The sequence below is a fragment of the Capricornis sumatraensis genome, chromosome 10 (assembly GCF_032405125.1).
Source record: "Capricornis sumatraensis isolate serow.1 chromosome 10, serow.2, whole genome shotgun sequence".
Taxonomy (NCBI): Eukaryota; Metazoa; Chordata; class Mammalia; order Artiodactyla; family Bovidae; genus Capricornis; species Capricornis sumatraensis.
This window is the reverse complement of record NC_091078.1, coordinates 2,099,787-2,123,891: the sequence shown is the minus strand read 5'-3', so window position 1 is coordinate 2,123,891 and position 24,105 is coordinate 2,099,787. Positions and strand designations below refer to the sequence as shown.

The 24,105-nt window shown below is 44.1% G+C and overlaps 1 protein-coding gene across 1 annotated transcript in view; it reads right to left on the bottom strand.

Annotated features, from left to right (window-relative positions):
- ERCC6 (ERCC excision repair 6, chromatin remodeling factor) overlaps positions 1-24,105 on the bottom strand; it is a 68,518-nt gene that overhangs the window by 7,118 nt on the left and 37,295 nt on the right. Inside the window, exons 8-14 of the mRNA XM_068982357.1 lie at positions 19,013-19,148; positions 9,210-9,380; positions 8,534-8,710; positions 5,058-5,174; positions 3,905-4,000; positions 672-887; positions 115-225 (exon numbers count right to left, since the gene is read on the bottom strand). Coding sequence (XP_068838458.1) covers positions 115-225; positions 672-887; positions 3,905-4,000; positions 5,058-5,174; positions 8,534-8,710; positions 9,210-9,380; positions 19,013-19,148 — 1,024 coding nt within the window. The remainder of the gene's footprint in view (positions 1-114; positions 226-671; positions 888-3,904; positions 4,001-5,057; positions 5,175-8,533; positions 8,711-9,209; positions 9,381-19,012; positions 19,149-24,105) is intronic.

Sequence of the window (24,105 nt, the reverse complement as noted above, 5' to 3'; positions counted from 1 at the left end):
GCATCGAGTTAACAGCTGCCCAATCCCAGACGCAGGCGCTGTGGGTGCAGACCTCTCCCACCGTCCCCTCCGCACCGCGGCACCACGCGGCTTCACGGCCCTGTCCACCATCACCTCATTGTATCTTGCGATCAGTGGCTGTCTGGAAGCTATCGCCGTGGTGCCATCCATCTTGAGGTAAGAATACTTCTGGGCTCTGAGGAACACTTCAAGGACGTCCAACATCTGTTAGGGAGAAGCGGTGGAGGACGTAAGGGTCTAAAAACCAGAGGTGCGCCTCCGGTGAGTATGCAACACTCATGCAAACAGGAGCACACCTTCCCCAACAGGCTTAAACTAAAAGGGTTTCTTGGTTCGAGGTGGATAAATAAAACTACTACAGGAGTATTTTTGGTATTTCCATACTGTTCTTACAGATTTTGTAAAAGGCAAGACATCTGAGTTCAGACAAAACTCCCCTGCACCCCAAAATCACATGGCAATACCGTCTCTTTTTAAAAAAGGCAACTTCTGGGCACCAACTCTAGAGAAAGATCCACCTCCAGGAGAGCTCTGCAGCCTGCCACTTCAGTATCAGTGGGTAGATCATTTTAAACCATAGCCCTCTTTTTTTTTATTGGTTATAAGTCACAAAGAACCACTTGCTTCTTGAATGAGGCTTGCATACGCACCTGTCTGGACTGAGAAAACAGCAGCACTCGTTGGCCCTGCTTGTGCCATATTTTCAGCAAGGACTCGACAACTATCATTTTCCCGGAACGTTTCCAGTATCCAAACTCATCTTCCCCTAGCTCCTCGTCTGGGGCGCCTTTAAGACTCTTGGGGCCTCCAGAAAAGAGATCAGGGTGGTTGCAGATTTTTCTTAGGGCTACGAGTCCAGAGAAAATCTATGGTACAAAAGAATTATGTCCACTCAGATCACCCCACGGAAAATAATATTCACTCAAGAAGAAAAGGAAGCAGGCTGTTCAATACATAACACAGATTAAGAAGTAATCCTTCATCAGCTTTTTAGTTTTCTCCCCAATCACAGCAGAAGAACCTTTACACATCTTTTCCTGACAGGGCAAGTTCTCTAAAAACAGAAAGTCCTGTTGGAACAAACATATCTAATGGGGTCATATTCAATTGCTGATGATTCTCCCTCTAAAAAAGAGGCATGCAGTTCACAGTGCATAAAAAATTGGTTCATATTTTAAACATAAATAAGAAATATCATGCCCATTCTCAACAGAAATCTGGGCTTCCCTGGTGGCTCAGATAGTAAAGACTCTGCTTGCAATGCAGGAGACCTGGGTCCAGTCCCTGGGTTATAGCAAGAGCCCCTGGAGAATGGAATAGTAACTCACTCCAGTATTCTTGCCTGGAGAATTTCATGGACAGAGGAGCCTGGCAGATTACAGTCCATGGGGTCTCAAGGAGCTGGATATGATTGAGAGGTTCCAAACAGGAAAAGGAGTACATCAAGGCTGTATATTGTCACCCTGCTTATTTAACTTATATGCAGAGTACATCATAAGAAACGCTGGGCTGGATGAAGCACAAGCTGGAATCAAGACTGCTGGGAGAAATATCAATAACCTCAGATATGCAGATGACACCACCCTTATGGCAAAAAGTGAAGAACTAAAGAGCCTCTCGATGAAAGTGAAAGAGGAGACTGAAAAAGTTGGCTTAAAGCTCAACATTCAGAAAACTAAGACCATGGCATCTGGTTCTATCACTTCATGGCAAAGAGATGGGGAAACAGTGGAAACAGTGTCAGACTCTATTTTTTGAGGCTCCAAAATCACTGCAAATGGTGACTGCAGCCATGAAGTTAAAAGATGCCTACTCCTTGGAAGGAAAGTTATGACCAACCTAGACAGCATATTAAAAAGCAGAGACATTACTTTGTCAACAAAGGTCCGTCTAGTCAGGGCTATGGTTTTTCCAGTAGTCATGTATGGATGTGAGAGTTGGACTATAAAGAAAGCTGAGCATTGAAGAACTGACGCTTTTGAACTGTGGTGTTGGAAAAGACTCTTGAGAGTCCCTTGGACTGCAAGGAGATCCAACCAGCCCATCCTAAAGGAGATCAGTCCTGGGTGTTCATTGGAAGGACTGATGTTGAAGCTGAAACTCCAATACTTTGGCCACCTGATGCAAAGAGCTGACTCATTTGAAAAGACCCTGATGCTGGGAAAGATTGAGGGCAGGAGAAGGGGACGACACAGGATGAGATGGTTGGATGGCAACACCGACTCAATGGAAGTGAGTTTGGGTGGACTCCAGAAGTTGGTGATGGACAGGGAGGTCTGGCGTGCTGCGGTTCATGGGGTCACAAAGAGTCGGACATGACTGAGCAACTGAACTGAACTGAGTGACTAAATTTAGGGAAATCTGCCATGTAATTTAGCAAAGGCATTTAAGTATTACACTCCTAAGAACCTCACTAGAAGTTCTATAGTTTACTGTGTGAGTCAGAGGTTGAAGTATATCACAAAACATGCCACATGGAAAAGACACAGATGGCAACAATGTGTGGGATGGCTCACTAGAGGGCTGGGGAGGCCCAGAGAAAGCGCCCACTCAGCCACCTGCAAGCAAGCAGGCACCTTCTACAGCTTTCAGCCCGTGACTCAAGTCACACTCACCAGTACAAAAGTTCAAATGGAAAAGACAGACCACAAATTGAGCAATAATCCAAGAGTATGATAACACACGAGCTGAACAAAGCAGAAGCACCGTCAGCACTCCCCAGAGTCATCTGTAACTGATCTTTCTTCCTTGAGATCTCTGCTGCCCAACACAGCAGTCATGAGCCACACGTGGCCACTGAGCACATGCAGCGTGGCAGGTCCAAACGAAGATGCGCTGCGAAGTGAAATACCCGATTCCGAAGACTCAGCACAAAAAAAGAAGAGTAAAATGTCCAGTAATTTAAAATTCTTGATTACATACTAAAATGACATTTTAGATATGCCAGGTTAAATAAAATATACTATTAAAGCTGACTGCACCTGTTACGCTTTTCACCTTTTTTAATGTGACCATTAGAAAATTTAAAATCACACATATGGCTTGTATTCTCTCTCCCCTGGACAGTGCTGATCCTACCCACCTAAGGCTTCACAACTTGGAGGCACGTGAAGGTAAGTCAGGGGAGATACAGGAGAGGAATAAATGTGAATGGTTTAAAAACCCCTACAGATGCCAATGACAGATGAAATGAACTGTTAAGAGATGGTCAAAAGAACAAAAATGACAATCTGGAAGAAAAAACATGTAGATATCATGGGACTCAAGCAGCCTTGTCACCCGTATTCATCCCCATCTGCCTCCGTGTAGGGGCAGGACAGTGAATTTCAGAGCGTCCCCTGCTCCTCAGCTGCACCTCCAAAGAGGACAAACCAAAGACTAAGGAATTTTACATGTTAAATAAATAAAATTACAGTTCACACTTTAAGAGACTGAAGCACAAAGAAGCTGAAGAGTTTACATGGAGCTTCTGACTAAAGCTGATGATAAAATTACTACGTAGGCTTAATAAAGAGACATTTACCCACATATATTGCTGAGTATGGCCAATAACTAAAACACTATTACTTATACAAAAAGGCATAATAATAACTCTTCTTCCGTGTACCCAGCAGCCCTGGGCTGCTCCCGACGTTCTGCATAGGACTGGTAATCCCTGCAGGACCCCCCAACTAGACCACGTGGCTCTGGGTTCAGATGGAACAGTGCTGCAGCACGGATAAAAAGGCAGCATCCTCAGACTGCGTGCAGCTGGCTTCCGGAAGGGCTTCAAGACGGCAACGACCGTGACTCTCTGACTGGTACCAGGCTCCCTCCCCACCCCGCCGTGCCCCCTGGTCCACAGTTCTTTCTCTCCAGCTTCTGTTAGTATCATTTGGCTGACCTGCATCTCTCCATTGAGAATCCTGTAAACTTCTTTGGAATCTATGAAATTTTGGTAGACTTTATGTTGTTCATCTGTAAGACGGCAAAATAAGACCTAGGGGAAGAATTTTAAAAAAGACTTAAAAAAATTTAACAGTACAATATAACTAAAATAACAGTCAACTAATCAAAACAAGCATGATGTACACAACTTTTACAACGTGCCTCTCATTCAAAACAAAACAAAACAAAAATATACCTTAGAGCTGAACAATGACCAGGACCCTCCTTCACAGCCCCTCCATTTCCATCATCTCCCCACCTCGTGATCCCCATGCCCCATGGTCCCCACCCCACTGTCTCTGAGTCTCTGAAGCCTGGCTTCCTGCTCCCAAGGAAGCTCAGGACCAGGTCCACAGCCCTTCCTCCATGCCAGCCTCCAAGGGCTCAGACCCTCTCAGCTTGCAAGCCCCTCACTTCAGCAAGCCCGACCAGGCTCCAAAACATTGCTTGGCGCCCCCTTTCCTGAGTTCTAAGCCACACACAGGATTACCAGACTGGTTTCTTGACCCTTCTGGCCAACTGCGCCCAGCACTCCACGCCACCGCCTCGGTCTCAACCTCTGATTCATGTTGATGTATGGCAAAAACCATCACAATATTGTAAAGTAATCATCCTCCAATTAAAATAAATAAAAGATTTTTTTTTTAATCCAACAAAAACAATAAAAACAGAAACTGAAGCTATCAGGCCTGATTTCCTAATCATCAGTCTCAAAAATAATCTATCAGCACTTCATCTGCCACCTGTGGTTATTTTTCTTTATCCAACAGGTCCCTACGTGAGCTCCAGGACAACCCTTCCCTCTTTGTACTAGATCCAAAAACCTACTCATCCTCATCAGGTCAGTGCTCCATGTCTTAGATGCTCCAAAATCCAAGGGGAAAAACTCCCTGAAAGAGCATGCACAGTGGCCACCTCTTCTCGCCTTCCAGTCACTCCTGAGCCCAGAAGGTTCACATGTCACAGGGAGGTGCATACAGCAGGCCCACCCGCCCCGCAGCACCAGCAGCCACCCCCGTTAGCACCACCAGTTCTGCATGCAAAAAGCAGAAGGAATGGCAGGCACATCGTGCTTTAGCAAGGTTTTGATAACGCCTGGTTTTACAGACCTGTTCGTTTTTATCTGGCAAAGAAAGGCTCATTTTGACATCCGACTTCATTCTCCGCAGCAGGTATGGATTTATGGTATCTCGTAAGACACACGCACACTTATAAGCAGTTTTAACCTTTAGAAAGAGAGAAGGGGAAACAATTACTCTGCCTAAGGAATGCATTTGCTCTTACCTCACAAGTGATTCCAAAGTTTAAATTCCTTTTAAAAAAAGAATGATCAATGGTTGTACAAAACTACTGGAAAATGATTTGGAAAAATTTAAGTTCCATACACTCCAAGATGCAATAGCTTTCATAAGATGATCAGTAAAAACAAATAAAAAAAACTTCTCATTAACCAAAAATGTACAAAAGAGCAACCAGGAAATTTTGTGCCCTCTTCCACCTCTATTTAATTACTGTTATATACTTAAACCCTAAAGTAGAGATTTATTCAGTGCTTGACCCCACCCCAGCGCAGGGAAAAAACTGCTTTCAGTTTATAATCTTATATTCTCCAATGACCACAAAGGGGCTGCTACTTCACAAAACTGAAGATCAAACACTAACTCTAGGGAAATGCCGCAGCAAGGGAAACAGCAGATAATAAGCAGAGATTACTGCCCACAGGAGATTCGGAGCGTAAATTCAAGGAAAGCCCTATGATCCCAGAAATGAAAGGTCACTGCAGCCTAAAATGCAGCATATGGCTCTGTAATGGAGCTTGGCCACAGGAGATGGGCATTAAGAGTCCAGAGAAAAACAAAGCCCCACAGCGCAGGAAACCACACCCCCTACCATTTACTTAAAGGCAAACAAAGACTTCAATAAATTATTGATACTTAAAAAAAATCTACATAGGCTTAGCAACCTACTGTGTATCAGGTAATGGAACAAGAAAATCTCCAACCAAAGCTTAAACAAGTTACCGGCAAAATGAACAATAAAAGGAGCTTGACCATAATACATTAATACAGAAAAATTCATGTTAAAAAATTAACATGGTAGAAAAGAAAACACTTCAAAACATCCTAAGAACACCTCACTCAAGTCTGTATGCGTGCTAAACCGATTCAGTCATGTCCAACTCTTAGAAACGCTATGGATTGTAGCCCGCAGGGTCCTCTGTCCATGGGATTCTCCAGGCAAGAATACTGGAGTGGGTTACCATACCCTCCTCCAGAGGATCTTCCCGACCCAGGGATCAAACCCGTTTCTCTTATGTCTCCTGCATTGGCAGGTGAGTTGTTTACCGTCTGAGCTACCCAAGAATGGCAACTATGGCATCACCAACTCGATGGACATGAGTTTGAGCAAGCTCCAGGAGTTGGTGATGGACAGGGAAGCCTGGCGTGTTGCAGTCCATGGGGTCACAAAGAGTCCAACACGACTGAGTGACTGAACTGAACTGATGATCTTAAACAAAAAGGAGCAGCAAATAATAGCAACACCCTTGCTCCCAAGGACTTTACAATCTGAAAAAGGAAAAAAAGTCAAGTGCACAAACTTCTGAAACAAAGACTTCAAGGAAGAAACAAGACTGTATTTACATCATCTCAAAGTATTCCCCCCTGACTTATCAACTATAGAGAAGAAGAGGCAACTTCAAAGAGTTTAGAAATCTGGCACACTCATCACCCTACCCAAGTAATCAGACCACCACCAGCGAAGGGATAAGCCCACAGCATGTGCCTCCAGACAGGAACAGAACTCTAAGAAACGTCATTTCTGGGATATTCTTGCCAATAATGTGTAACCTGATTCCAATCATGAAGAAAGGAAAGACAAACCCAAGGTAAAGAACATTCCACAAAATAATAAGCCTGTAGTCTTCAAAGATGTCAAGTCATGCAGGCAAAAGAAAGATTAGAGGAACCAGGTCAGATGAAAGGAAACCGGAGACATGGGAATTACTGGGAAACCGACACAACGTGAACGACACACAGATTAAATAACAGAATTACATCACTGCTGCAACCTGTCTCCTGATTTACACTCCTGTTTACACTACGGTTATGTAAGACATCTCTGTTCTTAGTAAACACAACTGAAGGATGTAGAGGAAAGGGGTATAGTGTCTGCAACTTGCAAGATTCAGAAAAAAAGATAAACTCCGTGTCTGTGTGTGTGTGTGTGTGTGTGTGAGAGGTAGGGGAGAGGGTGGGAAGGAGAAATACAGCAAACATGGCAAAATGTCAGCGAAATGCTAAAGACCAGGGAATTTGGGTGAAGAGGGTACAGGGGTTCTTTTTACAATTCTTGCAACTTTCTCTTAAGTTTGAAATTATCCCAAAATAAAAAGTTAGGAAAAAAAAAAACAAAAATCAGGATACCTAAAGGATAATGGGGGCTCAATGGAGGAAGAGAACTCTTATAAAAGTTAACTGAAGATCAAAACTCATTTAATCTCAAAATTTTAAAGGTATTAAAATGGTTTTCGATAGTCCTCCAGTTTTAAAGATCTAATATCCTTTTTCTAGTTTTAATATTTCAAAATATGTGACCACCTCTTTTGGTGGCAGGCTTTATTTCTGTTATAACCTGGCAGGTACAGGCCCCACCTGAGGGCTGTGCAGAGACTCTGCCCCTAAATGCCGCAAACTGCCCTCCAGTTGGCCCGATGTTTCTGTGTGTGACAATCCCACTGTCAGTCACCCAGGCCTGAAACCTCAGGGGTCAGCTGCAGCAGAGCTCGCCTGGTCTCCCCCCGCCAATTTCCTTTATCAGTTTCCTTATACACCTCCACATCTTGTTTGTTCTGTCTAGAAAGCGCCACCTGGGACTCTTGCTCTCCACCTTCTTTTCTCAGGACCACCACCCACAACCAGGTCCAGGCTCTCCTTACCCTCACTCCCAACAACTGAGCAGGTCCCTTAAAGCCAGCCTCTCTCCCACCACTTCCTGCAGCCTGAGTGACCCTTCGAGCACAGCTGTTCCCAGCCTCCTGCTCAGACACCTTCAGTGGCTTTTCCCTGCCTAAGCATTTCTGCCTCCCCTCAGGACCCCACTGCCAGCATCCACAGCTTTCCTGGAACTCCCCCACGAGCATCTCCAGTTGAGTCGAGCATGTCTCTTCATTGCCCGTGGCCATACAGAGTAGCTGCATGCAAAAAGTTGCTCTAACCTGGAACGCTCCACCCTTTCCAGCCTGTTTTCCCAGAATCAGGATATATGCCTTCTTCAATCTTTCCTGGTTTCCCCTTTTCTAAGCTTTTACACTAGTTTATAAGACGCACTTCCCCAATCTGCACCATTATATGCTGTCCAGAACGAATTCACTCTTGTCTCATAAACCTGACTGCTCTTGAATATTTTATATGATTTTTTAAAAGCTTATTTGGAAAATTATGTGCTTTTGAGCAAAAATAACTGTGATTTTTATAAGCTGGGCCATTCGCCTTACATTCTGAAAGACCTGGCTACAAAGTACAGTATTTAGTAAGACTGTTTTAAGTATTAAAATGCCAGAAGTGTTACCTGCCCAATACATTACCTGTACTGGGGAGGCGTTTGAATACCCCCCCATGGTGATGGGGACTGAGAACTGCTCCATGAACACAGGCAATGTACCCAGCTTTCCTGGGAAGATGAAGTCAAAGAGAGACCACAGCTCGCGCAGGTTATTCTGCATCGGTGAGCCAGACAGGATGATGCGATGAGGCGTGCGGAACTAACACAGGAAAGAAAGCACTTTTCTATTAAATTCACCTTTTAACACATGATCACCAGCCCTACCCCAAAACACTGCCATACGACCTGTCATTTAACACAACTGCGTGTCATTTTGGTCTCCTCTAAAATGCAGACATTTTATGTAACTTCAATTCTTCAATTACACATAGATAAAAATATATATACATAGATAATGTATATATATATATGGAAGAATTTTTCTTATTGTTCAAGTTGAAGACTATGGACTAGAGTTGGATGTAGTTACACTCTAACAACTGATCTGTACAAGAGACACTCAGTAATAACAATCAGAATCTGAGAAAACATGACTAAGGGTAAGAACAAAAAGTGTTCAGCATTAAAGGCAAAACATGTATTTCAAACTCCTTATGCAAAAGCATAAGGAGAGATTCCCTAAGTGTGTTATTAAAAGCAGAGAGTTTATTCTCAATGAAATATCCACCTGGATACCCCCTTGTTATAAGAGGTCACACCTGTTTGCAAGCAAGGGTGATGGCAGCATTTGGATTCCGAATTTTGTGTCCCTCGTCCAGGATCACGTAGTGCCAGTCGTGCCTGCTAATATCATCCTGCATCAGTCGAATGTAGGAGTAAGAAGTGATCAAAATCCCGTGACAATGAGCAATGTCTCGAACTAGTCTCTCCTAAAACGATGACAAAACGGCAAAGCCACTTTTAAATAAGTTAAATGAACATGACTGTTTTTCAATTCTTTTTTTTTTTAATTGGAGGATAATTGCTTTACATGTTGTGTTGGTTTCTGCCACACAATGTGAATCAGCCATAATTTTACATATAGACATATATGTGTATACACACACACACACCCCCTCCTTCTTAAGCCTCCCTCCCCTTCCTATCCCAAGCATGACTCTTAAAGTCAACCTTTCAACCATGATACAGTCTAAGGCACTTTATAAACATGTACATAACCATCATACATACAACCTAGTTATGTAGTATCAGACTGGAAATCTACTTTATGTTTCATTAATCTGTAAGTTGTAAATGCTGATAATATATTCCCTATTATGGGGGAAGAGAGTCAAAGAAAACCAGAAAAAGATGTAACATGTAAACACTTGCCCAAATTTTATTTTTCCAAAACATCCTTTATGTTAATCCATATTAAACTTCCTTCCATATTAAACTGGGCTTCCCTGGTGTCTCAGACAGTAAAGAGTCTGCCCACAGTATGGGAGACCTGGGTTGGATCCCCTGGAAAAGGAAATGGCAAACCACTCCAGTATTCTTGCCTGGAAAATCCCATGGATGGAGAAGCCTGGCAGGCTACCATCCATGGGGTCACAAAGAGTCAGACATGACTGAGCAACTTCACTTTCACTTTTCACTTTCATATTAAACTTAAAACAACAAGGTAGATAAAAAATGATTTATGATTTTAAAATGAAAGCAAGAAAATGAAGGAAAAGTCAAGGGAACAAGAAGGACAAACCCAGAAGCTCTAATGATGTGTAACGTGGATTCAAAGAGGACAGAGTACAAGGGATTAAAAGAAGTGATTGTTTAAAATGATACCAAAGAATTCTGAGGAGAGACTCGAGCCCATGGAGCGAAACACTCCTGAGTACCAGGCAGACACGCTGGAAAAGCCACACACCTAGACACATACCGGCTAGATGTCTGAATTCCAAAAACAAAACAAGCAAGAGAGATGCTGCAGCTTCTAATCAGAACAAGACAGATGTTTTAAAAAGGTTCCCTTCAGAAGAAAAGGACTCTACCTGTGTTGAATATCTTTTCTGCAACACTAAAAATGTCAGAGAGCAAAGGGAAAACCTTCCCATAATTCTAAGGAGAAAGCAAAGATTCTGGAATTCTGCAGTGATCCCAAATTAGCAGTCATGCTTGCCAGAAAAAAAGTACATTCCAACTTTAGACAGTCAAGGACAAAAAATAAACTAGCAGGAGACGGCCTAGCAACGGTAGGCTCCATCCAGCTGGTGCAGGGGTGCTGCCACTATAAGAGTGTGGTCCCTTTGCCTGGTGGGAGGAGGGGGCTGAGGACTCCACACTCTGCACTGGAGTGGACAGCAGAGCTCCCCACCCAGGGCTCAGCACAGACGGGGAGCTCACAGCACCTCTGTGAAAGGACGGGGGTCCTTACTGACCCCAACTTCCAGAAGATAGAACTGTGGCTTAGAGAATAAATAATATTATCAGGTCACAGAGCTGGGAAGTGGCGGAGCGGGATTTGAGTGTAACAAAGAAGCCGACTCCAGAGCCTAAGCTTTAGGCAACACTGCCTCTTACTTAACTGTGAAAGAAAATATTTTTAAGGGAAGATTACATGTAATATACTTACCAATCTTAAATTATTACAGCAATATTAAACATTAAAATAGTAAAATAATTAAACATTAAAATATTGTTTTAAATACTAATGAAACTGCTAAAAGGGTCTAAAACACAGATCATATACCTATATTTATATATAATATATACATAAAGGATCTATTGTCGCATTGCTGCAAGTCCAGTGTAACGACCAACAGTGAGAACAGGGAAAACTAAGAGTGCACTGAAAAAAAATCCCTATCCAAGGGTAGGAAGGGCTGTACGTGGGTTCAGTTCTTTATCATGACAGAAAACAGGCTAACGTACACTTGCCAAGATGTAAGCCCATTTTCTGATTAACAGCTGCTGCCGCCGTTCAGTCACTAAGTCGTGTCCAACTCTTTCCTGACCCCATGGACTGCAGCCCATCGGGCTCCTCTGTCCATGGGATTCCCCAAGCAAGAGTATTGGAGTGGCTTGCCGTTTCCTTTTCCAGGAAATCTTCCCAACCCAGGGACAGAACTCGGGTCTCCTACTTGGCACGCAGATTCTTTAACACTGGGGAGCCCTGATAATGGTCGTTTCATCATGTGTCTTCGGCACAAATATCAGAAAAGCAGCAGACTGCAGGACTATCAAACCACTGTCAGGCAAAGACAGGAACAGGCAGCAGACAGGTGGTTTCAGACCTAACTGGAGAAGGCGATGGCACCCCACTCCAGTGCTCCTGCCTGGAGAAATCCCGTGGATGGAGGAGCCTGCTGGGCTACAGTCCATGGGGCTGCAAAGAGTCAGACACGACTGAGCGACTAAACTTAAAAAACTAAACTTCAGACCTAACATTTATTTTGGGGTTGCCATGTGACAGTGGGCTGACGGCAGTGACATTTTCCACTAGGAGAGTCTGGCCCACCCCAGACTGGCACTGGGAACCAAGCACACAGGAACTGTTAAAGAGACGCCAAGGAAATGCAAACAGAACCTGGGGGGCGCGGCCCCTGCTCCTCAGAATCCACATTAGGAGAGAGAGGAAGACCACAGGCAACTTGAAGTTTACAGTCAGGGACAAAGGGCCCGAGGCTCACCATCAGTGAGCTCCTCCTGCCAACTCTTAGCAGAGCCTCAGGCCACACCAAGGTCCTCATTCCTCACACCCCCCTGAGGCTGAAATCAAACCAAGCAGCCACAGCAAGAGGTGAAAAAGGGACAGTGAGACAGCCAGATAAAAACAAAAATCAGTGACGCTTAAGGACAAAACTTCGCAGAACTGAAAAAGAAAAAGTGTAAACAGCTCTTTGAAAAGACCCCAAAAGAGAGAGACCTCTGTAAAGTCAGCCTGAAGAAGAGACTAACATGGCAGCGTGAGACACGTCAGTCACACAGAGGCAATGGGCATGGAAACAGCAGCCACGCAGTGCGGAATTTAGCGCCATCTGAAGCCTGACAGAGGACGCCCACTAGACATGAACAAGACACCAAACGGACCCGAGAAAAGCGAGACACACCGATCAGACCCGCACCCGAATACCTGAAAACAATGCAAACTGTTCCCAGCAGACGTCTACTAGAAACAAGTCAATGCCATCTGAAGCCTGACACACCGATCAGACCGTACCTAAAGACCTGAAAACAACGTTAAACTGTTCCCAGCAGACGTCTACCAGACCCAAGGGTTTTATCAGCAAAGTGGGTATCAACTCTGTGATTTAAATGGCTCCAAACACAGAACAAGAAGACTGGCAAAACTGACAGAAGCAACATACTCACAGGCACCCCTCACTAGAGAGTCATTCCTTTAATAAAAATTCAGCCCTATATTAAGCGAATAAGGCATCACGGGAGTAGAACCGCTAAACATTAGGAAAACCAATACAGTTATTCATATGATCATAATCATATAAATTTTATAAACTCAACACCTCCAAAATTATCATCTTAATAAACAAGAATTAGAATATTTTTTAATTCAATAGAATATAAAGGGTGTAACACTGACCAAGAAAATTTTGAAAGAGAAAAAGAGAGAAACTGTCTTATACCAGACACACCTCAGGGCTCACCCGGAACTTCAGCGGTCAGAGCTGTAACACCTGGTGCTAGTGAAGGCTCTGCGAGTGAGAGCTGGATCACCAATATGACACCGCTGTGCCTTCTCCCTATTCACGAGCTTCAGTCCCTGCACAGAACTGCACAGAGGCCACACCGACTTAACCATTTCCTGACTTTTTTTTTGGTACCTTATGATGAATACACTGCCTTGCCTCCACCCAGCTCTCCCTAACCACAATGCTATCCATGGCCTCGGGCCCCACCATGGCAGCGAGTGTCCAGGGAAGACAGACAAGCTGTCCAGAGATACACTGCTCCACCTTGCGCTCATCCCACCGGCGCTGAGATCCCACCTCTGGCTGAGTCAGAAGCCGGAGGTGACTGCAACAGCTCCTCTGCATCTTAATTTTCCACTGGAACTCTGAGCAGGCAGCCATCGCAACTCTCTCCCCATCTCCCTCCTCCTGGGAGAGCAGTGGCTGCTAGGAACCAAGAAGCAGGCGGTGAGGGGCAGCAGCAGATGGACACACCGCCGCGTCCTGTGCTGTGAGTTCCAGGCACGGAGCTGTGCGCACAGAGAGAAACGGGAGAGCAGAACAACAACGGCCGAAGTGAAATTACCACTCACGCGTATAAAATGTCCACTGCATCACAGCCAAACCCTGCCCACGTGGGTCCACTTGTTCACGGCCTTGGAATTCACCCACTCCCCACCGTCATTCCACTACACTCCAAGAACACCACCCTGAACTGGATTCTGGACATCCCTGTACCACAGTTAAACTGGGACACCAAGCCCCCCAGTTACACACCACCAGGGTGATGCTTAGCTTCATGGGCATGTCCAAGAACTGAAATTTATTTGGAAAATTCTGTGATTTAAGCTATAGCTAAGAGAAATACAAATTTTCTACCATATTCAGAAAGATGTGTGATGATGAGTAAGAATCAAAGATGCTTTTGTAAAAAGAGTAAGAAATTTGCTGAACGTCTGCATTGAAAATATAACCTCCACTTAACAGCCACTGGGTAAAAACACATCTAAGACTATTTGTTTTCACCTGATTCAATCTCAGAATTCTGTAACTGCCTAGACCGGAGTTTCAATAATGCTGAATTGTTGAATATTACGGAGGTCTCTATCCAAACACTTAAGACAAATCATCTCGGGCGGTTTCCAAATTAAAAGCTTGTAAAATATGTAACCTCTCCTAGTTTTTGCAATTAATAGGGTACATCTGCAATTAGCCTGACTCACTGAATGCAGCGCTGTTGCCATTAGAAGATGTCTGTGAAAGTGCTGCTGTCATTATGGAGGCTCAGGAGGCCAATCCCTCCTAGAGGGCAAACAGTGGGCTGGTGGAAACCAGCAGACATAAATCACACTGTCAGGCAGCAGGGGGAGCGGGGAGGAGCAAGGCACGCGAAGGCCACTCTCCGCAAACAGCCCGGCGCTGCCCAGGCACAGGCGACCGCACCTGCAATTAATTAAAGTTCCCTTCAAGCCAAATCCCTAATAAACACGGGTTTGTGCTGACAATGAAGAAACAAAGGGCCCCGGCAACCTAATCTTACACTGTCCCTTACGGAACGAGCGAGCGTCTCGCACCAGGCGTGCACGCGTCTCCAAGGCTAACAGGGACTCGCAGCGCTCTGTGTCCACTCGCAGTGGACCTGAAACATTCAGGGTGCCTGAGGGGCCGCGCGGTCCTTTCCTGCTTTAGTTATGCTTTTTCTTGACTCCCAGCTTTTTGAACAGCCGAGACTTCCCGTGCTAGCGCTTCGGAAGACGGGCCTTTGAAAGAGCACGTGACGGCAGTGGCGCCAGGTGGCCATCCCCGTGTGGCCCGCTCTCTGCTCACACCCTGCCTTTCCCACGGAAGAGTTTCAGCACTGTTTCACCGCGTCCTTTGGGAGCCAACGTACCTAGACACAGGGCGAAAAAGGTCTACATGTGAAGGACTGGGAATATTTTTGATAAAGTGAGTGTGAACTTTCTATCTCAAGTATAATTACACTGAATCAATCAGAAACACCAGAATGCCTTTTCTCAAGTATTGGGATGAAGAGGCCTACCATATTCTTTGTTTTCAACAGTAGGAATTACCTGAGTAAACATTATATGCTGGGGAGCACACTAAGTTTATTGTTCACCTATATGAACCCAACAAACTCTCAAAAAATTACTAAAAAAAATACCCATTTTCAGGAGTTCAAACAAGGCTCAGCAAAGCTGAGCAACTGGCCCCAGCTCACAAAGCTATGAAATGGCAGATCCCAGAGTCAAGCCCCGGCCTGGTGATTGTAGAATCTATGCCTTTACATCTTTATGCCACTGCTGCGTTTCCTAACCCTACAGCTCTAAATGTCATAGATATCATAAATGGATCAGAATCATAAACCTCTGTGAGCTATTAATAGCAAAACTATTCCACAGTATTACCATGTCTTACAAAGCAGGGAAAGGTGAGAGCTTTAAAGTGACAACTGTTTCAGAATTTAACCAAGACATTTCTCACTAAACATCTTCCAACAAATTGAAAAAAGGGTACTTAATAATTAAATAAACTATACAACACGGTGCTAAAGATGCCACCACCTGCTGTGAGCTGTAAGTATTATAAAACTATCTCCTTTTATTATCTTTTCATGTATTTTCTTTCCCCAAGAAAATGCTTAGTTTTCCAACGCCAATTAGCAACATCATATCCATTTTTTGCAACCCAAGTAACATCACACACCTACAATACTGTATTTACAGTTACTCAACAAATAAAGGTTAATCAACTTATGTATCAAGTTTCTCTCCATTAGAAAAGGGGATCATAAGACATAAGGAGAAAAGGAAAACCCTAGGTTCCTAGTAAATGAGATTTCAACTGACCATTAAAGGAGATTCAGAGCCTGAAAATCTTATCTGATTTGATCATTTGACTGAAAATATTGGCCACATATTTTTTTTTGCATGGTTGCTGAGTATTCATTTGATAATTCAAAATTATGCTGTCAACCAAAGAGAATATTAACAAAGGTAATACAGGACCACATGGTGAGAGAGGTGGGAAGCCAAAAGGCAACTGAGGGAAGAAAAATGACAGATAAGCTCCATTAGAAATTGTTTGATCATTCGATATTTATTCTCTAAATGAAAAACTAAAATTTTTCAAAGTTTAACATCTGCCAGTTACAACAAATCTTTAGAAAAATAAGAACAATCTACTGAATAAGAATAATAATTCTGGCATTATTACATTGTTAAGCTTCCCAAAGAGAAATTCTCTTCCCTTCCCTGTTTCCCCAGCACTGAATGTCCCTATACCAGAGTGCTGCCGTTTTATTTAGACAGGACAGCCAGGGGGCACAGAATGTCTCCCCATGGAAGAGAGAAATTTCAGCCTACAATGGCGAGGAAGTTAGACATCAAACGCTGGCTCAGAGGACGAGCAGCACGAGCAGGAGGTCTCAAGTGTGACTGAGAGATGTAGTCTCCACTCCAATTTAGCATTCGCCTGTGAGCCAGCAAGTGCGCACGGTGGTAAGCACGGTCTGTACAAATACGGAAGGAAAGAGCAGAGGGTCAGATGCTGCTCAGGGCTTCAATCCAGAAGCCACAGCTCTGATCTCGGAGATGTTCAGACACAAGGACTTTTGTTTCCAGGATTGGAAACAAGGTCTGTGTGGAGGAAGTAACGCATATTCAAGATGCTATCATCACAAACAATAAACTGATACTAACATTAGTAACAGACTGTGTTTCTAAGTGGATAGTACGGTTTGAAAGATACAGAAGAACACCTTTTCAATCTTTTGCGTAACAACTTACATCTTTAGGGATATGAGACACTTTATAATGGAAAAGGAACTATACAAAGAGTTAAGGGTCAGAGTAAAAACACAAGCCTCCTTACTTTTCCTCAAAACTTAAGTAAGAAACTTTCAAATTAAAGTCCTCGGTAAAGCATTAAGTACTGGAAAAACTATAAACAACTATATGTATGCAAATATCTGTGCACAACCAGACACCTCAGAAGGTGCAGATCACTGTAAAAAGGTGAATAATCCGTTCTTTAAGGTTCTGTTTGCCCTCCAAGCAAGTGAAGGAAGCAAGCCTCCTCAACAGAGGCACTGACCAATCAATGTCAATCCCATTTCTTTTTTTTTCTTTTTATTTTTTTTAATTTTTTTTTAAATTTTAAAATCTTTAATTCTTACATGTGTTCCCAAACATGAACCCCCCTCCCACCTCCCTCCCCATAACATCTCAGTGGGTCATCCCCATGCACCAATCCCAAGCATGCTGTATCCTGCGTCAGACATAGACTGGCGATTCAATTCTTACATGATAGTATACAGGATAGAATGCCATTCTCCAAAATCATCCCACCCTGTCAATCCCATTTCCATTCATTAGTCAGTGCATTTCGCTTGCACGAAGGCTGCTTTTCAGGCTAACAGAGGAAATACAAGTGGGCCATGATACGGCAAAGGTGTAATAGAAAAAGCGCCAAAGAAAATAAACGGATAAAGAGGAACGTGTGGAAAATGTGCTTCTTAAAGATACGCCATCAACTAAAGAATTCTGGTACAGGATTCTGCAGTACAGAACATTAAGAAACGTCAAAAGACAAAGAAGTGAAAGAAGGAATCAAAAATATTTTACAAGGGTGATAACAAGATAGTTACAACAATTTAGCTTGACTAGAAAAATGATTGAAACTTATTATCATGCTGCTAAAAAAACCACTTTTTAAAAACTGCAGCGTTTACCTCACTTCGTTAATTATTTCAACTCACCTGTTTTCCATTTATCATTTAAAATTCAGGGCAAAGTCAGCTGGTTTCAACAACAGCTAGTAAAAGCAAGATTCCACCTCACCAAACTTGAGCTACCAAATTATAGATACTCCTGTTTCACTTCTATCAAAAGCTCTGCTTACTCATGATCATGAACAAACAGGAATTTGGAGGAAAGGGGGTCTTGGCAGAATTACAAAGACATTGGAGCTTAGTGGCTCACATGCACTTAACTCAGCAAGGCAAACATTCACCAGCCCTCTCAGCTGGCACTGCTTTCATGGGGGCACGAAGACCTCACTCAAGAGCTATGAAAATCAGCAAAGAACTCATAACAAACTGCCACTGCTCATCTACAGAGTAACCTGCAAACCCCAGTGGAAATGTGTAATTATCATCTATTCAGCTATAGGGGCACTTGGGATACAACAATGATGAAGACATAGTCTCCACTCTGCAGAGTTTGCAGTCTAGATGATAGACAGAAATGAGAATTTAAAAAGCATAATACAAGCTATCTATGCTACCCATAGAAGAACAGACGATAATGTTCCTTTTTGATGATGCGGCTAAAACAAGTTAAGTGAAGAAATGCCACCTTCAAAGAACAGTGATTATACTTAAATGGCAATCAAGGATTCAGAGAACAAAAAGCAACTTAATTAACTAAAAGGCAATAATACAAATAACGAAAATGTCAAAATGGCAGGGTGTTCTTTTGCTCATTAAAAACACATTTTAAAAGCATGTTAACAAATGCCTTTACTGATTAAAACACTAATTACACTTTGTACCTACTTTCCTAAAACTGTTTAAAGCCAGTAATGCCTCAAATCCAGCCAGTTAACTACTGCATAAGGCCCTTGATTCTGGTCCCACTCAGGGTATCAGGCTTGTGTTTCACTGGACAAGAACATGTCTTGTCATCACCATGGGCTGTTAGAATGATAAAGCCTACATTCACAACTGTTCTGAAAATAAAGAGTTCTAAAATGAATCAAGAACAACAAGTGCATGGAAGAAACATCAGAACATACATCTGAGAAAGAAACAGATCAAAGCAACAACCGTCAGGTAAAATGGAAGGTTTTAAAACAAAAACAGGGAAAAAGGTATTGAAGTATTGTAATGTTACCTTTTTGTGGGTAAAGGACCCGGTTTCATGCAGAACTGCCACTCTGAATGGAGGCCACCACGTGTGAAATTCCTTCACCCACTGATGCATCACCGTTGTTGGACAGACAATTATGGTCGGACCCAACCCCTCGAACCTGCACCCAAAATGTCCAAGAGGAAAAGACAACCATGAATGACGGTATACGGACGATTCACTGCCAAAACACACACACAGAGAGAAACAAAACCTTACAGCTCGAAAAAGAAAATCCTACTGAGGATAAACCCACCTAGTGAAATCCCTACAACCCCATTCATCAATGAGTGGACGCATGCATTAAGAGGAACCACCAACTAATCTGTTGAAAATGTCATCCACAGTAAAGCAAATCAAACAAAAACTACCTAATAAGGAAACTTTTCTCTCTTCTTCTATTCCAGATTAGCAAAGGCATAAACGGTATATCAACCTAAGTGAACATAAGAATACATTCAATCAGTTTGAAGCTTTATAGTTCATCAAGAGTTTTCATCCACAGGATTTCAGTCAGTCTCTCAGCCCCGGGAAGCCAGCAGGATAAGAATCCTGCAGTGTTCAGGCCGCTGAAGACTGGTGTGCCCAAGGTGCCACAGCTACCAGGAGATGGAGCAGCGCCTCAAGTCCGTCTTCTGCTGGCTGCAGCCTGCTTCTGCGCTACATCGCGCTGCTCGCTTCTCCACGTGATACAAAACCAGTGGGTGAGCGCCAGTGACCGTCGCTCCCAGAAAGCCCCAGCCAGCAGAGTTCAAGTGTCATAGTTTTTGTGGAAAGCAGCTGAGCGCTACAGAGCAAGAGCCTTAACAAGAGGCGCGTGTTGACCAAACAATCCCAAGACAAACATCTGTGTACCAAGACGCACACGGCAGCATTCTTTGCCTGCAAAAAAGTGGGCGCTACCTGAGCATGTGTAAGTAAGCGACCGGCTAAATAAACCATCCTGTTTCTCTACTACTGCACAGGCAAGTAGCTAGGAGCGCTGCCGAGGTCTGAACCCCAGCTCTGCACAGCTCTTCAACTTCAGTTTCTCATCTCAAAATGGGAACAGCAGCCAGTTATATGAAGTTTAAATCAATAACTATGAAGTGCTTAGAATAGTATATACTAAATACTATTAAGATTTGTTAAGATAGAATATACCATATAACCATTAAAATCATCTTTGAAGAATATTTAAAACCTGGAAAATGTTTTGAGGTCTTTCTAAAAACCACATAATTTACGGAATCATCCCAATTCATTCACACACAGGGAACCAGAAGGCTGGTCACGGCCGCTGGGCCAGCAGTCACCTCTCCCCTCCTCCTTCCCAACAGAACAGCTTTGTGCAGGCGTCCCCTCTTCCTTCCCAGACCCGTACTTGGCGGGACTCTGACCACTGTCTCGTCACGGAGGGGAGGGAAGTTCATCTGCGGCCTGTTAGCACACAGCATTCCCCTAGAGAGGCTCACCAGTCCCGAGGGGCCTGGGAGGGCTGGCTGGCTGATGGTGAGGAAGCACTTCTGCTCCAGGTCCCGACAGCGCCATCTCTCGGTCTCTCCTGCTGCACGCGAGCATGAGAACAAGAGCCAGCAGCCACTGGCAGCTGAGTTACTGTGCAAAGAGACCTTATGACCGCAAGAAGAACTGGCCTCAGGAGAACCTGCGCTGCTTCTGATCACGCTGTGCCTACGATCTGCCTCCTTGGCAGGTTCCTAGATGTAGCGCACGTTATGTGAACATTTAACCCAAACTGAAACCAGGATTCTTTTACTGGCAGTCAGAATATCCCAATCCATAGCACACCACAGGCACCTGACTGAACCAGTGCCCCCCCGCCCTGCTTCCTACCTGTCAACATGGAACCAGGGCCCCTTTCCTTGTCTGAGCCCAGACCCCCACCACATCAGTGCGTCTGCTACTCCATCTTCAGTCCTGCCGCGAGACGGCTGTCAGCCGGTGCAGAACACGAAGCCTAAGCCAGACGAGCGACACCAATCTCTTCAATGCGAGGCTCACGCTCAGCCGCCAGAGGCAACCAGCAGCTGAGGCTGACGGAGGACACTGGAGCCTTCGTCGCCTACCTCTCAGTCTGCAGCAGAGTCACCGGCGACTTTTAAACTGTCATTCTCTGTCCCCTGCCTATTTCTGCCCACAAGGATGCTGAGTATCTGAAGCTATCCACTCCACACACTTTCCCCAAGCTACCATCTCACTAACCCTCACAGTTTCACTCACTCTCTTTACACTGGTAACGTGAACCTAGGTCTCCAGCCCCAGCCTCTTTTCTGAGCTCCAAAGTACCATTTGCCTAGATGTCCAACTGCCGGCTGGGCTCTGCACTCAGATGTCCCCACAGTACCACACGTCGTCCTCCCCCGAACTGCCCCTCCCCCCAGGTTTCCTAGTCCAATGGAAAGCACTGGCACCCATGCTCCAGGCACCCTCAGTGGAAATCCAGACCTCGGCCCACTCCTGTTCTTCGCCACATCCAACTGACACAGAGTTCATGTCACATACGCTTCCTCTCTGAGTCACTCTCTCTCTACTGCGAACACTCCCCTTCTGGCCACTACCATCTCTTACCCAGGATATTGCACTTTCTAGCACCATCTTTTCAAGAAAGCACAATCAGAATGCCTCATCCCTTTGCCTAAGAGCCTTTTCATGTTTGTCCCTTACTCTTGAGACAGTCCAAACACCTCACCCCGCTGTATGAGACCACAAGGATTGGACCTCGGGCCACCTCTTCAGCATCACCCCTCCACAGAGCCCTCATCCTGACCGGCCCCTCACAGTTCAGCACTCCCCCTGGCAGCACTCTTTCAGTTCTTACAAAGTGTACACCCCTCTGACCTCTCGGCCTTCACCTTGTCCCTTCTTTCCCTCTTATTCCAACCACCCTCAACCTGTCCTTCAGCCCTCAACTTCCTCCCTTCCTGTCCCTTTCTCTCCAAGTAGGTTAAGGACCCTTCCTTGGTGCATCCACACTAGTTAGGACCCCACATTAACCCCGTCATAATACATATCACCGTGTGTGTGTGTGTGTGTGTGTGTGTGTGTGTGCGCAATTATACTGAAACATTAAGAGAGATTATTTTTGAGATGGAGATCATGGTTGACTTTTTTTTCCCTTTGGCTACAGTTCAATAAATTATTCTCAAACTTAAAATTTTTTTGTAAACTAAACCACACAGTGCTGGAAATATTGAAAATAATCTGCACAACTGGAAACACTTTGCAATTCTGTAGAAAAACAAGCCATAACCTGAATAAGGCTGACCTGTTTACTCCAATGTAACAAAATTCCTCCACCCATTTCTAAATCCTCCCAGCCTTCAGCTAGTTACTGCCCCTGCCCCTCTGCTCCAGAGAATGGGCTCAGATCACAAGAAGCCAGGAGCTGACAGCTCCTAAAGAATTTCCAGCAGTGTCTCAGCCTCCCAGCAAGGGCAGGTCCCCTCAAACTCCTTGGGGAGAGTACAGCTCTGCCCTGGCCCCTTCTGTGACAATACTCCCTAAAAGGATTAAACGCAGCAATTTCTTATATCCTCCAAGAGCAATTAGAGAGCTATCAATATACACTTACTGTCTAAAATATTTAAAAACAAACTCACTTTCAAGTAAACATGAACACGTACACATGCTTTTGCAGGTCACACGGCATTTACACGCCTTTTATAACCTGGCTGCTGTCAGCTGCTACAATATTATGTAAGGCCAACAGTTTATTCTGGCTCAACATCTATCTGGCATTATCATGCCCTTCCATTTCTGCCATTCTCTTAGGAAGCTATGGAGGGTTTCACACAGAGCGGGAATCCAGGAGCAGACCTAGACAGCTCCGGAACCTCAGAGGGGCAATCACATCCATCAGCAGTCACATCAACTGCCCCACCCTCTCCAGTCCTCAATGCCAGTGAGATGACCCTTCTCCAGTCCTCAATACCAGAGAGATGATCTTAAGAAAGGGCTCAATGTACTCGAGCAATTAGTACCAATTACTGAACTGGCTACAGTTTCTTTCATCTTTGATTCTCATTGATTACCTAGTAGGTTTACAAGTCAATACCTCCGTGGTCAAATATTTCAACCTGCAGGACAGAAATCTGCCCCTCATAGCCTTGAACTTATCAGGAATTACAAAGTAAAAATATTTACCTTTGAAAGTTTATTAACATTTTCAGGCCATTTATTTGTAATGAGGAATTTCCTAAATGATATCCAAGACTTCAGAGTATTAACTGAAGTTTGCAAGGTTAACCACTTATTTCTTCTCCATCATAAAGTGCAGGGGCCTATCATTGTAATATGAATGGCCAAGAGAAAGTATATCGTGTCTACACTATGAACTGGGAAAGCAACCAGTGTAGACTTCTATTAACCACAGTAAGCATGCTTCTCCCTCTTTTTGAAAGACATTACATATGAAACACATTAAAGAAACAAAAATCAAAAACTTCTTTTTACCAGTAAGTTCCTTCTTGGTATCCCAGGGACATCCATGGTTTCAGGATCACTGACCTTAAAATTACAATACTAAGACCATTCAAATGAAAGCCCCAAAATCTACAGCTTGCAAGAGCTCAGAGGGAATTTACACAGCCCGTGAAGCAGTGCTGGCTCACGCAGAGCTTGGTTTCACTATGCATCCAGCTATTTCTCTTCAGGACACAAACCTAGAGGCAGACTCCAAGCTCATCTAATTTCAAAGGAGGACATACTGTAAAACTGTGAGCAAATATGTTGAACAATTTGCCCTGGCCCCTGCACAGAGAGGGGACAAGCCCTCTGAACACCTCTGTTCACAGAGACCTGCTGTTTGGCTGATGTGTAACTGCATTCTGGGAAGCCACTTCTACCAACACTACCTTAATAAAGATGATCCGGGCTACAATCCCACATGCCACACTATTTCATTATGGAAAAAAGGAGATGTACATTGATAGTCAATTGATCACAGCTGCTGCTCATTATCAGCCCACAGTTCACGCCTAGTTGGACTGTCACCATTCAAGAAAACATGTTTTAAGTTTTCAATCAAAACTACACAGCAGGGATGATCTTAGGTTTCCCAGGCCCGGTGTACGAGACCC